A 15,599-nucleotide genomic window follows, 5' to 3' on the forward strand; every position below is an offset into this window, starting at 1 on the left:
GACCCGTCACACTGGATACACACACCGGGAGGGAGGGAGGGGGCGGGGAGGGGCGGGGCTTTTGACGTCATCATGTTCCACTTTCTCCCGAAGAATTCTAATAAAAGCTTTTTATTGGTATTTTTAGCTGCACTTGTGGCTATAAACGGTTAAATTAGTTTTTACCAAATTACACAGCTGATGGATATTTTAATAGTAGGGCTCGCGGGCGACATGTGGCCGTATCAATGCAACCGTACGGTCACTTTGAAGGTATTCTTATCAAAGGTGTCAACACTTTCCAGGCTTTGTAAGTAAGTAAGTAAGTAATTTTTATTTGTATAGCGCTTAAACACTCAAAAGAATACTCAATAAAATATATACTTTAAAGGTCAAGATAACACAACGACAACAACACAGGAGTTCCAGAAAATCAAGGAAAAGCCTGAACAAATAAAAACGTCTTAAGATGTTTCTTGAAGGATCAGTAGATCCATCAAGCGCAAAGAGAGAGGAAGATCGTTCCAAAGCTTAGGAGCAACAGCCTGGAAGGATTTCTCTCCTCTGGTCCTGAACCGTGTGCGAGGAACCATAAGTAGATTCTGATCCACAGACCTCAGAGCCCGAGCTGGGGTGTAAGGCTGGATCAGATCAGTGATGTAAGGAGGAGCCTGACCATGAATAGATTTGAAAGTAAGAACCAGAATTTTAAAGTTGATCCTGAAAGAAACTGGAAGCCAGTGAAAAGTTTTAAGGATCGGAGAAATGTGAGTTCTTCTAGTGGAGCAGGTCAGAATTCTCGCTGCAGAGTTTTGTATCAACTGCGGGCGAGACAGCTCTTGTTACTTTTGAAACAATGACATTTAACTGATCTTGTTGTATTGCGTTTAAATACCTGCTTATAGCAGGTGCTTAAAGCACCCCATAAGAGAGGATTTACTCCAACTAAGACATTCAATGTTTTCATATCATAACAATTTCCCAGTTTTGATATTTAAAATGTTAATTTTATTCCAATTTTCAAACTATAGAATGTGTTACGGGGTGCTAACACCTCAGAATGAAGGCAACTAAAAGTTCTTCACTTTAACTACGATCTTATGTAGGTTTATGTGTTCAAGCCCGTCTTTAAATTTAAATTATTTTCAATTGAAATAACTTTTTGTGATTGAGAATATTTTTGTTTGATGGAAGCAACTATTCGTTGATTGAACATATTATTTGGTTGAAACATCAACCTTATGGAGGTAGATTTTTTTTCTATTTAATTATTTAACCTACAAAAGATGCTTCAATCATAAAAACATTGCCTATCAAAAAAGGTTGGTTAAATCTAATTAAACAAAAAATCCATGAAAAATTAGATGTGTCAATCAAAAATAATATAAATTCAATTCAAAACGTTAAACAATAAACCAGCATAAGATGGTAGTTGAAGTGAAGAACTTTAAACTAGCTTAGCACTCTAAGGTGCTAGCACACCATAACACTTTCTTTAGTTTGAAAATTGGAATATAAGTAACAAAGTGTCATATTATATACCAAAATAAGGACATATATTGAAAGTCTCAGAAGGAGTGAAGCTCGTCTGTAACAGAGTGCTAAAGATCAACTCAACTCAATATTTTTGGGACTAAAAGTATTTTAAAAATCATTCATAAGTTATTTTCTATTTTGTGAACTTTAAGTTTTTCACTTTATCTACCATCTTGTGTAGGTCGATTGTTTCTTTATATACTATAAAAAATGTTTAATCAAAAACCTTTTAAAATAAATTAATATTATCTTTGAAGCATCTAACTTTTCTTGTATTTATATATTATATATATATTATTATATATATATATTTATATATATACAACCTTTTGGTTGCTAGACAATATTCTTTTGGATTAAATAAACAAATCTTCCTTCATAACATCCTAAATTACAATTCCATACTTCAGTAAATAACTGTTTATATTTTTATCTTGTATAAACACTTCAATTTTCTTGTGTAGTTGGTACAACGTTGCTTTTTCTAAGGCCAACAAGCCAGTAAATTGACATTTAAATACGCTGTCAAAGGTCAAAACATGTTACGCACTGATCGATGCAGGAAGTGACACGGCTGATGTCAGAATGCTCTCTAATGATATTAACTTTCATCTTTATTTGTGTAAATATCTACACTCTTTAATGCACTTCGGTTACAGTCAGGAAATAATAATAAAAAAAACACACAACAGAGTTAAAGACTTAAAAAAAACAGACTGCCAGGTGAAGGAAAACATCTTGTTCACACCTAAAATGATTTACAGTAACCTTGAGATGCCAGCAGCAGAACTGATACACTCTGGTTTTGGAACATCCAGACAAACCAAAAAGTAACAGCAAGAAGATCAAAGGCACTGACGAGGGCTTTGTTCTGGTTTAGAAACAAGGTTGATGGGATAGAAAAACGTTGATCTACAACAAAATATTATATGTCTGGAGAGGTTTTCAGCTTCGACATCTGACAGAGACTTGGAGAAGAGCTGTTTTGAAGCTACTAGCAGAGTAGTTAATGTAGACACAGCACCAAGAAAGATCCACACTCTTGCGTAGGAATTTCTCAGAGGTCAGAGAAGTTCTGAACAGATGGACGTGACATAAACAAGAAAAGAAAAAAGGTAGATTTGCTTCTCCCTTATTAAAAATAAAAACACACTTCAAAACTTTGATTTTAAAAAATAAAAACATCTTAAAAACTTATCTTTTACTTCTATTAAAAAACTCTTTACAGCTTGTTTGTTTTTTTCAATAAAAATACATCTTCACAATTTGTTCATTTTAACAAAGAAACTAAGACTTTAAATATTTTTTTCTTGCCAATCAAAAAACAAAACAATTGAGAATACATTTTTAATTGACCCAACCTTTTGGGGATTGAACAATTAAGACAAATGTCCATAATATGGTCTGAATAGACATTGAAAAAATGGACCAAATGCAGTTTCAACTATATGTGTGACATTTTTAAATTAAAGACACTTTTTTTAATGTGATAGTAAAGAAACAAATCTACCTCGACAGAAAAGGTTCATTAAATGAAGTCATTCGTAAGAAACAGTAACAAAGTCAACTTTGGCATCTCGTGATGAAAAATGTCCAGCATTTGTTGACATCAAACTTTAGAACATCAGAGTTGAGACGTCTGAGCAGAAAGGCTGAGATGGTTCAGATCCCTTTTTTGCTGGGCGTAAGTATGTGCGGAGGTCAACCATGCGGTCAGGCAGGTTGAAGGAGGGTCGAGGCTGGTGAGGAATGTTGTAAACAGTCTTCAGAGGCTTCAGTCTCACAACTTCACGTCCATGTGTGTTCAGCTGCGCTTGTTTTCCTTCGTCTAACGTCTCATTGTAGCGGACTGTCAAACACGGACTCCGGCAGGACGGAGATCTTCAGCTTCTTCTCGGGCCAGCTGTACTCCTTCGGCAGCTTCGCCTGCGATTCATCGTCACGTCAGAGAACAACTTATAGAAGGTGAAGCTACATTAATATACCTCCTCGCGAGAGTTGAGCTCCTGAATGTCTCCCAGCATCTGCTCCACAAACTCTTCAGTCAACAAGATCTACACACACAAACACAGTTAGATGGCTAATGACCTTGACATTTTATTCTGTTAATATTAGTACATTTACAACTTTATTGACACTACACAAAGAAAACCCTGTTTGTAAAGGTGCAGCTGATTGGACCAGCACCCCACAAGTTAAATAGAAAATCAACCAATGGGTGCCTTCTTTGTCATAAGCTCCGTTAGTTTACTTCAGTCTCATAATAAAATCTTTCCATTCTTAAGAAGAAAAAATGTGGACTACACCTACACTATGACAAAGATTCTCCTAAAATAAAAGCTTCCATATCAGAGCACAATCACAAAGCAAGAGACTTGTTTATGTCTTAGTGCTGCCATCACCCAAAATGCATCAGTGTTAACTAGTTCACTGTTAAATCTTAACTCAACTCGTTAGCTAAATCAATGAGAACAAGTAAAGAGATTAGACCTCAGGGGGCAACATGTGGGCCCTAAACTGTCCAGTGAATTATTAAAACGTACGATTCTAATTGTGCTCATCTCTTGCTGCTTAGTGTACTTGTTTTTAGAATCTTTCTCTAAAAGTCACCAAAAAATTAAGATATTTGTTAGTAGAGAAATTTGAGATGTCACAGCGGAGAGTAGAAACAGAAAAAAGATTTTAAAAATAAATACATATTGGATTAAACATACAGTGCAAAAGAAAGCCAATAATGATATAATAACATAATAATAAAACAAGAATAACAATAAACTATTATTTATAAGACAAATGTTAACTATGCTCTTGTATCACATTTTAAAGACTTAATCACTACAAAATATTTCACTTATTTAAAATTTTCCAAATAACAGCATCTAATTTCTCTGGGTTTTCTTGGTCACTTTAAAGATGATTCTTCTGTGGACATGAACTAATGACAATCAAGTGACTGTAGCTGCAGACAAAAGCCAGCCGAGAGAAGAGCAGTGCAGCATGAGTTCTTACCTGCAGCCAAGGCCCGTGGGCTGCATACGGATGCTCTTCAGTAGCAAACGCTCCCTCGACTCCCGTCGACACGAACGTGATGGCCGTGTCTCCATGGATACTCTTGAAGGTAAAGTGTCGTCCATGAAGCAGACGCCCTCTGTCCCAAAATAGACAAACTGTGTTAAACACCACAAACACTTAGTCAACGTTGGCTGGTTAGAAGTGGAGAGTTGATGGTTGAACTCTAGCTCACGCTGCTGCAGGTTTCAAAGTATTTTTTATCAATATTTGTCAGTCAGGCTGCGTTAATATGATTCACCTCAGGTCTCAGAAGTCAACCTTTGACTCTCAAGTCTCGGCACGTCTCAGCCGGATCACTCAAAGATCTCTCTGTACTCTGATTCTCCTCATCTTCTATGCCTTTGAGAAGCTTTTATCTCTTTTTAACCATCATCTGTTCATACACCCGTCGACGAGAATATTAGTCACCTAAAACGAGTTCTCGCTCGACATTCCAGACTTCCACGGACACAACACGACTAGGGTGTGATACCTTTTTGATATTCATGGATCTGCATGGATATTTAAAAATCCAATGTATTGTTAATTAAAATATATATATATATATATATTTTTTTAATTTACATGTTGCTTTTTTATGTTGCAATCAAACTCAGTCTTTATGTCCTGCCAGACTAAAGGAACTACCAAATCCAGCGGGATCCCGGGGAAGACTGAGGACGAGAGGATACGGTCTGGAAAAGCGCTATATAAATACAAATTACTTACTTACTTCCATAACCTCCAGCATATTTTAAAGCTGATGTTAGGACATATAGTGGTTTCAAAACAAATGGAAGCAGTTACGACTTCTTGAAGTCACAATATATTATAATATATTGTATCGTTGCCACTGTGTCGTGATATGAATTATATCACCACATTCTTGCCAATACATAGCTATACATGACACATGTGCAGCATTAGTCAGAAGGTGACCTAGTGTGTTCTGTGCAGGGCAGAGAGAGAGAACCAGCACCTCAGGCAGAGCGGCAGCAGCGTGCCCGACTCCTGGTTAAACTTCAGGTGAACACTCTCCAGCTGTCGCGTTCGGACCAACTCGTGAGGAACGATGGCTGCCGAACTCTCGCTCTCCAGACTGTCCTTCCTGCTCCTGAGGCGGACCGAGACAGGAAGCATTACGTCAGCATGAAGCAGCAAACTGCAGGTAGAGATATTTTTCTCACGAGTGTGTGAAGAAGACTCACTGAGGTCTGTCGTGACTCGATCTCTGACTGTTGATGGGGGGCAGCGCTGCCTTGCCGTGGAACTCCAGTCCTTTTCTTAGAGTCTCCCTGATCTGCTCAGTATCTGTCCACACAAAAGGGCAAATCATCATAGGAAATAGAGAATGTGGAACACACACAAACACACAAGGAGAGGCAAAGACACACACATGGAAAAAGACAGACACACACAAGGACCCATACAAACACAAGGATATATAGTAAATACATGGAGAGACACAAAGAGACAAACACAAAATAAAATAAACACAGAGTGAAAACACACAAGGAGTCACACACACAAGGAGACACACACACAAGGAGACACAGACATACACAAGAAGATACAAACATGCAGAGACACATGCACAATCAGATAAACACACAAGGAGAAATACACACACAAGGAGATGTGTGAATAACAATTGTTACATTCTCTGTTGCCCGCAATATATATATTCAGTGTGATTATGTTTGTCTCAGCATTATTACTAGGCAACAAAGCAGGTTGACTCTCGCAGTAACTATCATAGGCATATCAGTTTTTACCAGCGTGGAGGAAGCGCTGCAGAAGGTTCAGTTCTTAACCCCAAAGGGATTTTCTTTCACGACTTGACTCACCTTTATCCGACAGTCTCCGCTGTTGAGACCCGATACAGATGGATCGACTATCCTCCTCGTCCTCGGGCGGCCGGCTCAAATCGTCCCACACACACTTGGCGCTGACACCGCTCAGGTTGGAGCCCTCGGTTTCAATCCCCTGGTCAACTCGCTCCTGCTTAGAAGAGCAAGTCAGACACGCAAACATTAGCACTGCGTCATCAGAATAGTGAGGATGGTGAGGAACATAACAGTCTTTCTGCTTTCTACTCTTAGAAATGGTTTACATTGGTTTGCTTGTGGTGTGAAAGAAAGTCAGCAGGACTTAATAAAACCTTACTTGTAAATGTGGATCAATGTCAAAAATGGTCTCCCCTCTCCTCATGTCAGTGATCAACCACGGCCCGCCAGCTCTGTTCCCAAGACACTCGTCAACAAAAGTCTACATGTGTATAAACTTAACAAACCAGCAGGTAAACAGGGACTTCTTTAGATCAATGCAGTCAGTTTTATGAAGCAGTTAAGGCTAGATTCACAAGCTGTACTCACACTCTGACGCCGCGCATCAACTCCAAAATGCCTTGGCCGTTCCACTGCTGCGCCGCCTTTAGCTCCTCCGTACAAACACCGACGATCTACGGGAAAAAAAATCATCATAGGAAGAAGTGACTCCGGTATAAAACTAAACAAAAAAGCAGAACTAATAACAATTCACATCATTATTATGCTAGCATAGCGGTGTTATGCTAACTGTCAAGCCAATTCTTACATTTAAATCTCTGGGGATGATTCCAAAATATATACAAGGTCATATTTATGTTCTCTTGGAATTGGGGATAAACCAGAGAACCCAGAGTAAACACACACAAACACAGGGAGAACATACAAACTCCACACAGAAAGGATGCAGGTTGCTTTAGTTGGAAGCAAACAAGCAAACTTCTTGCTCTGAGGAGGTTGTAACTATTCCGCAATATATTTCAATAAAATGTATCAACATTGAAACATCATTTCTAGAACTAGTAAATAGCACCTGAATCAGATGTTTGTGATTAAAAACTCACCTGAAGAAAGCTCACAGAGCCAAAGGGGGTTTGAATGGGCACCATTTGTGGATCTTCTGTTAGAAGCATGTGCTGGATCCTTGACTCGCTGTTGTCTAGAGGACAGTGCCATGATACGTGGTCACCGCTACAAAATGTGTTTTCTGCAATAGGAAAATAAACAATATGAAGAATCTAGAACACTCGCTGCGTAGAACAAACTAGTGGAGAAGGTTTTCCAAATTTGTCTGATCAGCCGAAAATTCTTATATTACAGTAGAAATCCTTTTGACTATAGTTATAAATAGTTTGATTATAGTTGAAAATTGTTTGATTAAAGTTGAAATTTGTTCGATTATAGTTAAAAATGGTTTGATTATAGTTGAAAAATGTTTGATTATAGTTAAAAATGGTTTGAATATAGTTGAAAGGAGTTTGATTACATTTAAACATTGTTTGATCACAGTTGAAATTTGATCTATCATGGTTGAAAATCGTTTATAACAACACCAATAAAAAATACAATTTATAACTGTAATCAAATTTAACAATGGTTTAAAAAATGTATAAATGAACTCGACCTGATGTGATTAGACTGAGATCAATAACAACAGATCTCAGCACAGAAAGATTTAAAAGTAAAGAAAGCATTAAACTAAAATTCTAACCAAGCTTTGTCGACCAAGTGGGTGGAAGCAGGCAAAAAGAAACGATGCAGGGACAAATCAGGGCGTTGAACACCCTGAATCAGCATTGGTTTTGCTCAAAGGCTGAGCCCACCCACAAATATAAAATGATTCCAGCTGGAGGAAACAAAGAGATGCCTTGTTGAGTTCAAAACAATGCCCTGTAGTTGGAGGTGACTAATGTATGGGACTGTTGATTTCAACAGAGAGAAAAAAACAATCTAGTCCCCAACCTCCAGGCCAGAGCCCGGTACTGGTCTGTGAAGCATTTATGGCAGAGCCACACAGTAGGAGTAGAATAATCATAGGTTACATTATACTGATTATTAATCTATAATGTATTTTATTTTAAATGAATGTCAACATACAAAATTAAGTAAAAAACACTTCAAAGGGAACCCACAAATTTTAAACATTGAATATTTTTTTTGTTTCATTTTTCACTCTGAAGTAAAGTCAGTAAGTAAGTAAGTGAGTAAGTTATAGTTATTTGTAAAGTGCCTTTCTAGACCAGGGTCACAAAGCGCTCTAACAATCAAAAACAATATACAATTAAAATATATACTTTAAAACGGGTTACTCACCCCTGCTCTAGACCTCCTGTCTGGCAGTTCCAACCCCAGCATCCTTCTACCAATATACTCATTATCCCTCCTCTCTACATGACCAAACCATCTCATTCTGGCCTCTCTGACCTTATCTTTTAAACATCTAACATGTTTCTCTGACTCATTCCTGATCCTATCCATCTGCTTCACTCCCAAAGAGAACCTCAACATCTTCATCTCTGCTACCTCCAGCTCTGCTTCCTGCCTTTTCCTCAGTGTCACCGTCTCTAGACCATAGATCATGGCTGCTCTCACCACTGACCTGTATATCTTTCCTTTCATTCTGGCTGATACTCTTCTATCACACATTACTCCTGACACTTTTCTCCTCCCATTCCACCAGCTTGAACACATTTCTTCACCTCTTTTCCACAATCTCCACTGCTCTGGACTGTTGACACTAAATACTTAAAATCCTCCACCTTCATTATCTCCACTCCCTGTAGCTTCATGGTTCAACTTGGGTTCCTCTCATTCACACACATGTATTCTTCTCTCTCCACAGATCACAATGTCATCTGCAAACATCATAGTCCATGGAGATTCCTGTCTAACCTCATCTGTCAGTCACCACTGCAAACAAGGGACTCAGAGCAGAAAGCTGATGTAGTCCCACCTCCACCTTGAACGTCTCTGTTCAGCTACAGCACACCTCACCGCTGTCTCACAGTTGGCATACATGTCAATAAAAAATATATGACATATTTCTCTGCCACTCCAGACTTCCTCAATACGATACCATAGTTCCTCCCTCAGCACCCTGTCATAGACTTTTTCCAGATCTACAAAAGGCACAATGCAGCTCCCTCTGACCTTCTCTGTATTTCTCTACCAACATTTTTAAAGCAAAGATTCAACATGATTACATATTACATTAAACCCACTGTCCATAAAACAATAATAACATAGTAAAAAAACAATAAGGAATAATAATAACAGTAATAATAATAATCAGAATGCTCCCTTTATACAGCTGTATTTTGTACATGGGTATCTAACAACTTATGTTGTGCTTTAAGTATGTGTGAAAATGTATGGTGGTTAAGATTTATGACTAGATGCCGCAGAATGGCTGCTTTGGTATGTGTTCATCTTATTCAATTCTTTTATTCTGTAGTGACAACACAAAACATTCCCATGTTGTGTTGTTGTGTTTTTTGTGACTAACTCTTTAGAGCAAATATGCAAAAAATGACCTAACCATATCCTTACCTCTAAAGATCTATAAATATCCCAGTGGTTGGGATAAGATACGGGGGAAGAAACTACATCAGCAAAGTCAAAAAGACTTCCAAGTACAGTAGAACTGTGGTTCACAGGAATTTGATACTCCCTGTTAAAGAAAGTTAAGTAAATACAAAATTACTTCGGCCTGTAACCAAGAGTGCTAAAAGATTTTGGCCCCTTGTGTCAGTTGAGTTTGACACCCCTTAATTTGATGGTTGTCTCCACAAAAGTGGGAAAGCTTGAGGAAATTATTAAAAAAAGAGAAAAAATTATCGTCCCAAAATATGTTAAATTAGATGATCAAAATACTATTTTTAATTTTGAAGGATGAAGAGTACCTGATTGGAATACGTATCGCGCCAGGCCCTGCATGAGTTCGGCCGGCCAGGTCGGCGGTGCCGTTTCTCCCACTTCCCTTTTCAGTCTGAACGTGAGCTCGAAGCCGAAGCCACTGGGTTTGTCTCCGCCTGCAAATCTGAAACACACACACATGCAGAGAGTCACGGTGAGATTGTATAAACACCAGCTGTGCTTTCATTTCTTCACATATGCATGAGGAGCAGAACAACAGCTCGGTGCCAAGTGGCAGGAGAATCCTTAGGAGGTCAACATGTAAAGAACATTGAATATAGAATCTCTTAAAGGACTCACTCGTGAACTCTGTTGTCTCCATACAAGTCACTGAGGCCGAAGCTAACGTAGTGCCAATGTTCCTGGATGTCTTGAGCTGGACATCCTGAGTTTCTATACATGCTGATGTAGTCCAGGGGGTCTGGACCTCCTAACCTGGAGGACAAACACAACACACAGATGACCACCATTGATGTTTGCCATCCCACAAACATGAAACATCAACTAATACATGAATAAAATAAAGATTTAACTGCTTATGTTCAGCTAACTTTGTTGTAGCAATTGCATGTTATTACTTTTAGCTCAGCAGCTAACTTTATTTACAAGTTATAGAACTTTATAATCACAGTCTAAGAAGATAAATAAAGAGAGGAATACAAATACCAATATTTCACAATAGCCGTGACTTGGAGCGGGTTGGCCTGCTCGGGGTAAAGTCGTCGACATTCCCCGTAGATCGCCTGCAGTCCGGGGGGAAACAGCGACACTAGCCCGTGGGCTTGAGCACCGCTGGTAGGCCGCGCCTCCTCCATAGCCTGCGCCTCCAACCGTTTTAAGTTGCCGGGAGAGACGCGAGCGCACCGGCGTTTCTTTCTCCAACCTTCTCGAAGGCTAAAAGCGAATTAAAGCAACAACATGTCCTCGATAATAAGCGTGTAACGACTCGAGAGAACGAGCTGCGAGCCAGCCTGTTGCTGCTGCTCAGCCTCCACAATAAACGCCGCTCCTATTGGTCGCGCTCAGCGATGACCCCGTTGACTGACGGTTCTGAAGAGCCAATGAGATCGTTTGGATTACTTTACGTCACATAAACAAGGAGCACATTTTGGAATCGGAGTAATATGTTGAGATTTCTTTATCTCAACTATCATCAAACTCAATCCTATCGACGAATAAAGATCACGCTGCCTGTCATTAACATGTGAATGATATTAATGAATACATTTGTTGATTTATAATATTGATTTTCTTTTTTATCAATACAAAATAAATAAATACAAAAAACTACATTACAAAACAACATAAAACTACATCAAATAAATGCATACATAACTTGAAACTGCACTTTTGTAATAACAATTACAGATGTAAGCGTCAAACAACTGTTGGAGAATCTATGGAAGATAACAAAAGTGTTTAGTGATAAAGGAACATTTAATCTTTCAAATAGTTTCACAACCTCACATCTGTACGTGGCGGGTATTTTTAACATTCTTGAGAGCGTGATGTCATTTCCAGCCATGATTCAGAATTCTAAAGAAGAGAAACTCAGAACATTTTGATTCTTTTGTTTCTTGTGAGCTGATGTTTTTTCTCAGCTCTTGAAGACATATGTGTGTTCATAGTGGCATTATTAAGGTTAAAGAGTTGTTTTCTATGTAGCTTTGGGGGTTCAGCATGTTTTGTGCTTTAATCATGAGCAGCAGATTTAACAAAATCACATGCCATAACGTACATTAGTTCATCATAAAATACACAAATATGAATGTTGTATTTAAATCAGCATCAAATCAAAGTGTTTTTATTAAATCTTTTATTAGTGCATATTTATTGATCTTTCTATGAGTCACAGTCAGTGTTTCTTGATAGAGATGACAAACAAAGAGATTGAAATCCATAGTTTTTATTAGAAGAGAGGAAATGTTCTTGCATCAGAGGAATATACAGTTTATATATATATATATATATATATATATATATATATATACATATATATATATATATATGTCTGTGTGTGTGTGTGTGTGTGTTTTCCAGGTCGGAACACGAGTGCTCTTCCAGAAGAACTGAGCCCATAGATGAAACCCAAAATCACTGCCATCTATGGAATTCAGTTCTCATAGCAGGGCATTCCATACGATCAATACTGGACCTCAAATACATGTCAAAAATGGTGCTCAATGAAGAAATTAAAGTATTGAATTGTTTCAGCTCATTGTGTTCTTTTTGCAGGCTGGGAAGTTCAAAACAAATGTATTGAAGCAAAATAATACATTCTGAACCACATTTACAAAATATTGTATTACATTCACAAATAATAGAAACAAAATGACAATAACGAAGATAACATATTACAAACGCTTTAAACAAATTAAAAAAGCTTTGAAACACATTTACGAAATCCCAAAACTAATTTATAAAGTATTGAAACTATTTACAAACTGTCATACAAATTTACAAACTCTTATTTTACAAACTTTTAAAACACATTTACAAACTATTGAAACATATTTACAAACTATTAAAACGCATTTACAAACTATTGACAAACACATTTAAAAATCTGAGTCCAGGGTTTGTAATGCTGTCATTCCCAGGGCTCAGAAACTTATTTAACTTTATTCAGTCATTAAATGGAATTACACTAAATTCCTTAAAATCTAAAATTTGTTTTGCACTTCACAGCCACGATATCTTTCCATTTATTGTTTCACTTTAACGCTTAATCTGTTGGTGTCATGGAGACATTGTCTAATTGCCAATATATTCCCAATCTTTTTGTAAAATCCAGTCAAACTTTGTGTAATCCTCCATGACTCAAGTTTATTCTAAACCTGATCTTGAAGGGACTTCTTGGGAAAGAATATTAATGGACAGACTAACATAACACAACACAACACAACACAACACAACACAACACAACACAACACAACACAACACAACACACAAAGACAGAAAAGTACTGCAGCATCATACAAACCTTTCAAATGTGGTACAATTTAGATACATCCATTTTCAAACTTGAGTATTCCTGGGAAATGTATGAATGACTCATCAGTTCATCAACCCGTAACCTGAGAAAAAAGAAAGAACGGGTCAATATTGACAGTGTCAGTCGAGGGAAATCATCAACCTTATCAGTAGAATTCTACATTCTTTTCAGATCAAGTGGTAAAGTTCACTGAACCTTCCATGGAAAGCCACACCTGAGCACTTTCAGGAAGCTCCTGTTTTCTGTCAGTTAGACCAGGAAATAAAGACTATTTAAGTTTTACGGCTCAGTCACTCTGAGAGAGAGAAGTCGACTTCTATCTATAAGTTATTTCTATCTTTTCAATCAATTTCCATTTCAAACAACTGACCCTCTTACCTTATGTTGACCTCTCGTCTGCTCCCAAGTTGAAGGTAAACTAATAAATAATTCCTTTTTTGAATGATTTCCCAGCAGCTTATTCTCTCTCCTCACGTACCGAGGAAGATTGAGGCACTGTCGGACATTCAGGGGGAAACACCTTAAATACATCTTTGGCATCACTCATTGGCCGTCCTCCCTCCTCCTTGTAATGCGCTCACTCCCTCTGTACCGTAACCCTGACAGTCACTTCCCAGTAAAAAGGAAATAGTGGGAGTGGTCAGCACGCCCCCTCACTGTAAATCAACACGACAGCTTCTGAGGAAAAACATCTGACTGGCCCTGCCCCGTTTTCCCATCAAGCATACAGTAGAATCCAGGAATTCCCCTACGAGCCTGTTGAGGTCACAACTAAGCAAACAGACTTGAGATCAATGAAAGCAGAATGTCTTCAAAGTGTCGGCTTGTGTGTCAATCTGAGTGGGATGGTTTACCCTGTATGGGCATTCTGGGTAACAGGATGTTGTCCTGGTGTCGGGGGCGGTTGTTTCCAGAGAAAAAGTCGACCATGATGAGGAAATCATTGAAGTTTTTTTAAGTGTTAAAAGTGACATGTTTGTGAACAATACCCTAAGAAAAAATCCTTATAGAAGGATCAAAAAATAAATGGATTCTTTAAATCAACTCAGGACAAAACTACGTACAAAGATGTACTTTCAAGTAAACTCATCTCTATACTACCAGTGCTCTAAGTATTCACTCCTAGTTTTACAAAAATATACTCAAAGTACACTATTCTCTATAGGTCCAATGTACTAGGGATATACTTCCAATATGTATTTTGGTTTATCAAAGTATATTTAAATGAATATTACAATTTTATTTTATATTTTCAATAAACGGTTATTTTATCTCCACTTTATCAGTTGAACTATTTCATTTCCTCATACTTGCTCGACTAGTCTGAACATGAATAAGTCCGAAGATTTTGATCCATCAAAAAGGGGTTTCCACACAGTTTCAGTTATAAAAGAAGTTTTCCGCTTTGAGATAAAATAAAATGTTTCCTCGAGCAGCATTTGAAACCTGTGTGTCTTTCACAGCCTTCCTGTGGTGAGGAAGTGCCATGAATCATCATCTCTGCAGGAGTCTTACAATGAGTAGCAACCTTTGCAAGAGTGGGACTCGAACCATGAGCACAATCAGAGAGCCCACACACTCCCACCATTGATGTGCCTAGAATCCACTTTCAATCTACATCCTTGGGCTGGTGGGATAAGTTGCAATTGACATTTTGCGCCAGACTTCAGAAACAAACCTGGCTTTCATGCTGCTGTTTGAACGTGGGGGAATCACTGGCAAAGGTCACTGAGCCCATTTCCCGTCGTTCTTCCACATGCATCTGAAGACCTGTGACAAATAAACACCTCTCAGCCCCTCTTCACCCATCACTGGACTGGTTTATGTCTTTCCAGAGGAAGTGCAAAGTGTAAATGACCGCTTCATGGTTAATGTTTCATCATTTGGTTTCAAGTGATAGATTTTGTCTAATTGTTCGAAAATATAAAAAGTGCAATTTATTAAACAGATTTCAACTGAAACATATAAATATTTGTAAATATATTCCAATAATTTCGAAATTTGTTTCAAAAGTATCTAAAACCTTTTCAATGGTTTGTTTTTTATATTTTATAAATGTGTTGTGATAGTTTGTAAAGTTATTTCAATAGTTGAAATCGGTTGTTTGAGTTTGTAAATTTGTATGAACATTTTAGAAATTAGTTTGCTTAATTATCATATTTGTTTGGGGAGTATGTACATTTGTTTCAATCGTTTATCGTTTAATTTATGGCTTTGTTAATCTTTTCTTATATAAAGTTTGTGCAAACGTTATAATAGTTTGTAAATGTGTTTTTTACAATTGTTAGTTAATTTAT

General features: G+C 37.7%; 1 protein-coding gene and 1 long non-coding RNA gene across 3 annotated transcripts; both read right to left on the bottom strand.

Moving 5' to 3' along the window:
* Positions 1-2,111: 2,111 nt before the first annotated feature.
* Positions 2,112-11,334, bottom strand: sufu (suppressor of fused homolog (Drosophila)). 2 transcript variants are annotated; one of them, XM_087802798.1, is made up of 12 exons: positions 10,974-11,334; positions 10,608-10,742; positions 10,295-10,431; positions 7,457-7,599; positions 6,942-7,027; positions 6,733-6,805; positions 6,414-6,567; positions 5,775-5,877; positions 5,546-5,680; positions 4,525-4,663; positions 3,501-3,569; positions 2,112-3,441 (listed from the first exon to the last, which is right to left on the bottom strand). In XM_087802798.1, the coding sequence occupies exons 1-12, from the start codon at positions 11,120-11,122 to the stop codon at positions 3,352-3,354; spliced, it is 1,413 nt and encodes a 470-aa protein (XP_087658924.1). In that variant the 5' UTR covers positions 11,123-11,334; the 3' UTR covers positions 2,112-3,351. The 2 variants fall into 2 exon arrangements, with proteins under 2 accessions (XP_087658924.1, XP_087658923.1); XM_087802797.1 differs by having other exon boundaries at positions 6,414-6,570; positions 10,974-11,328.
* An 863-nt stretch (positions 11,335-12,197) lies between these two features.
* On the bottom strand, positions 12,198-13,859 carry LOC148069720 (uncharacterized). The gene is made up of 2 exons (XR_015713000.1): positions 13,681-13,859; positions 12,198-13,384 (listed from the first exon to the last, which is right to left on the bottom strand). It is a non-coding gene; the product is annotated as an uncharacterized LOC148069720 (long non-coding RNA).
* Between the last annotated feature and the right edge of the window lie 1,740 nt (positions 13,860-15,599).

This window comes from Callionymus lyra, chromosome 11 (assembly GCF_982586985.1).
Source record: "Callionymus lyra chromosome 11, fCalLyr1.hap1.1, whole genome shotgun sequence".
Lineage (NCBI taxonomy): Eukaryota > Metazoa > Chordata > Actinopteri > Syngnathiformes > Callionymidae > Callionymus > Callionymus lyra.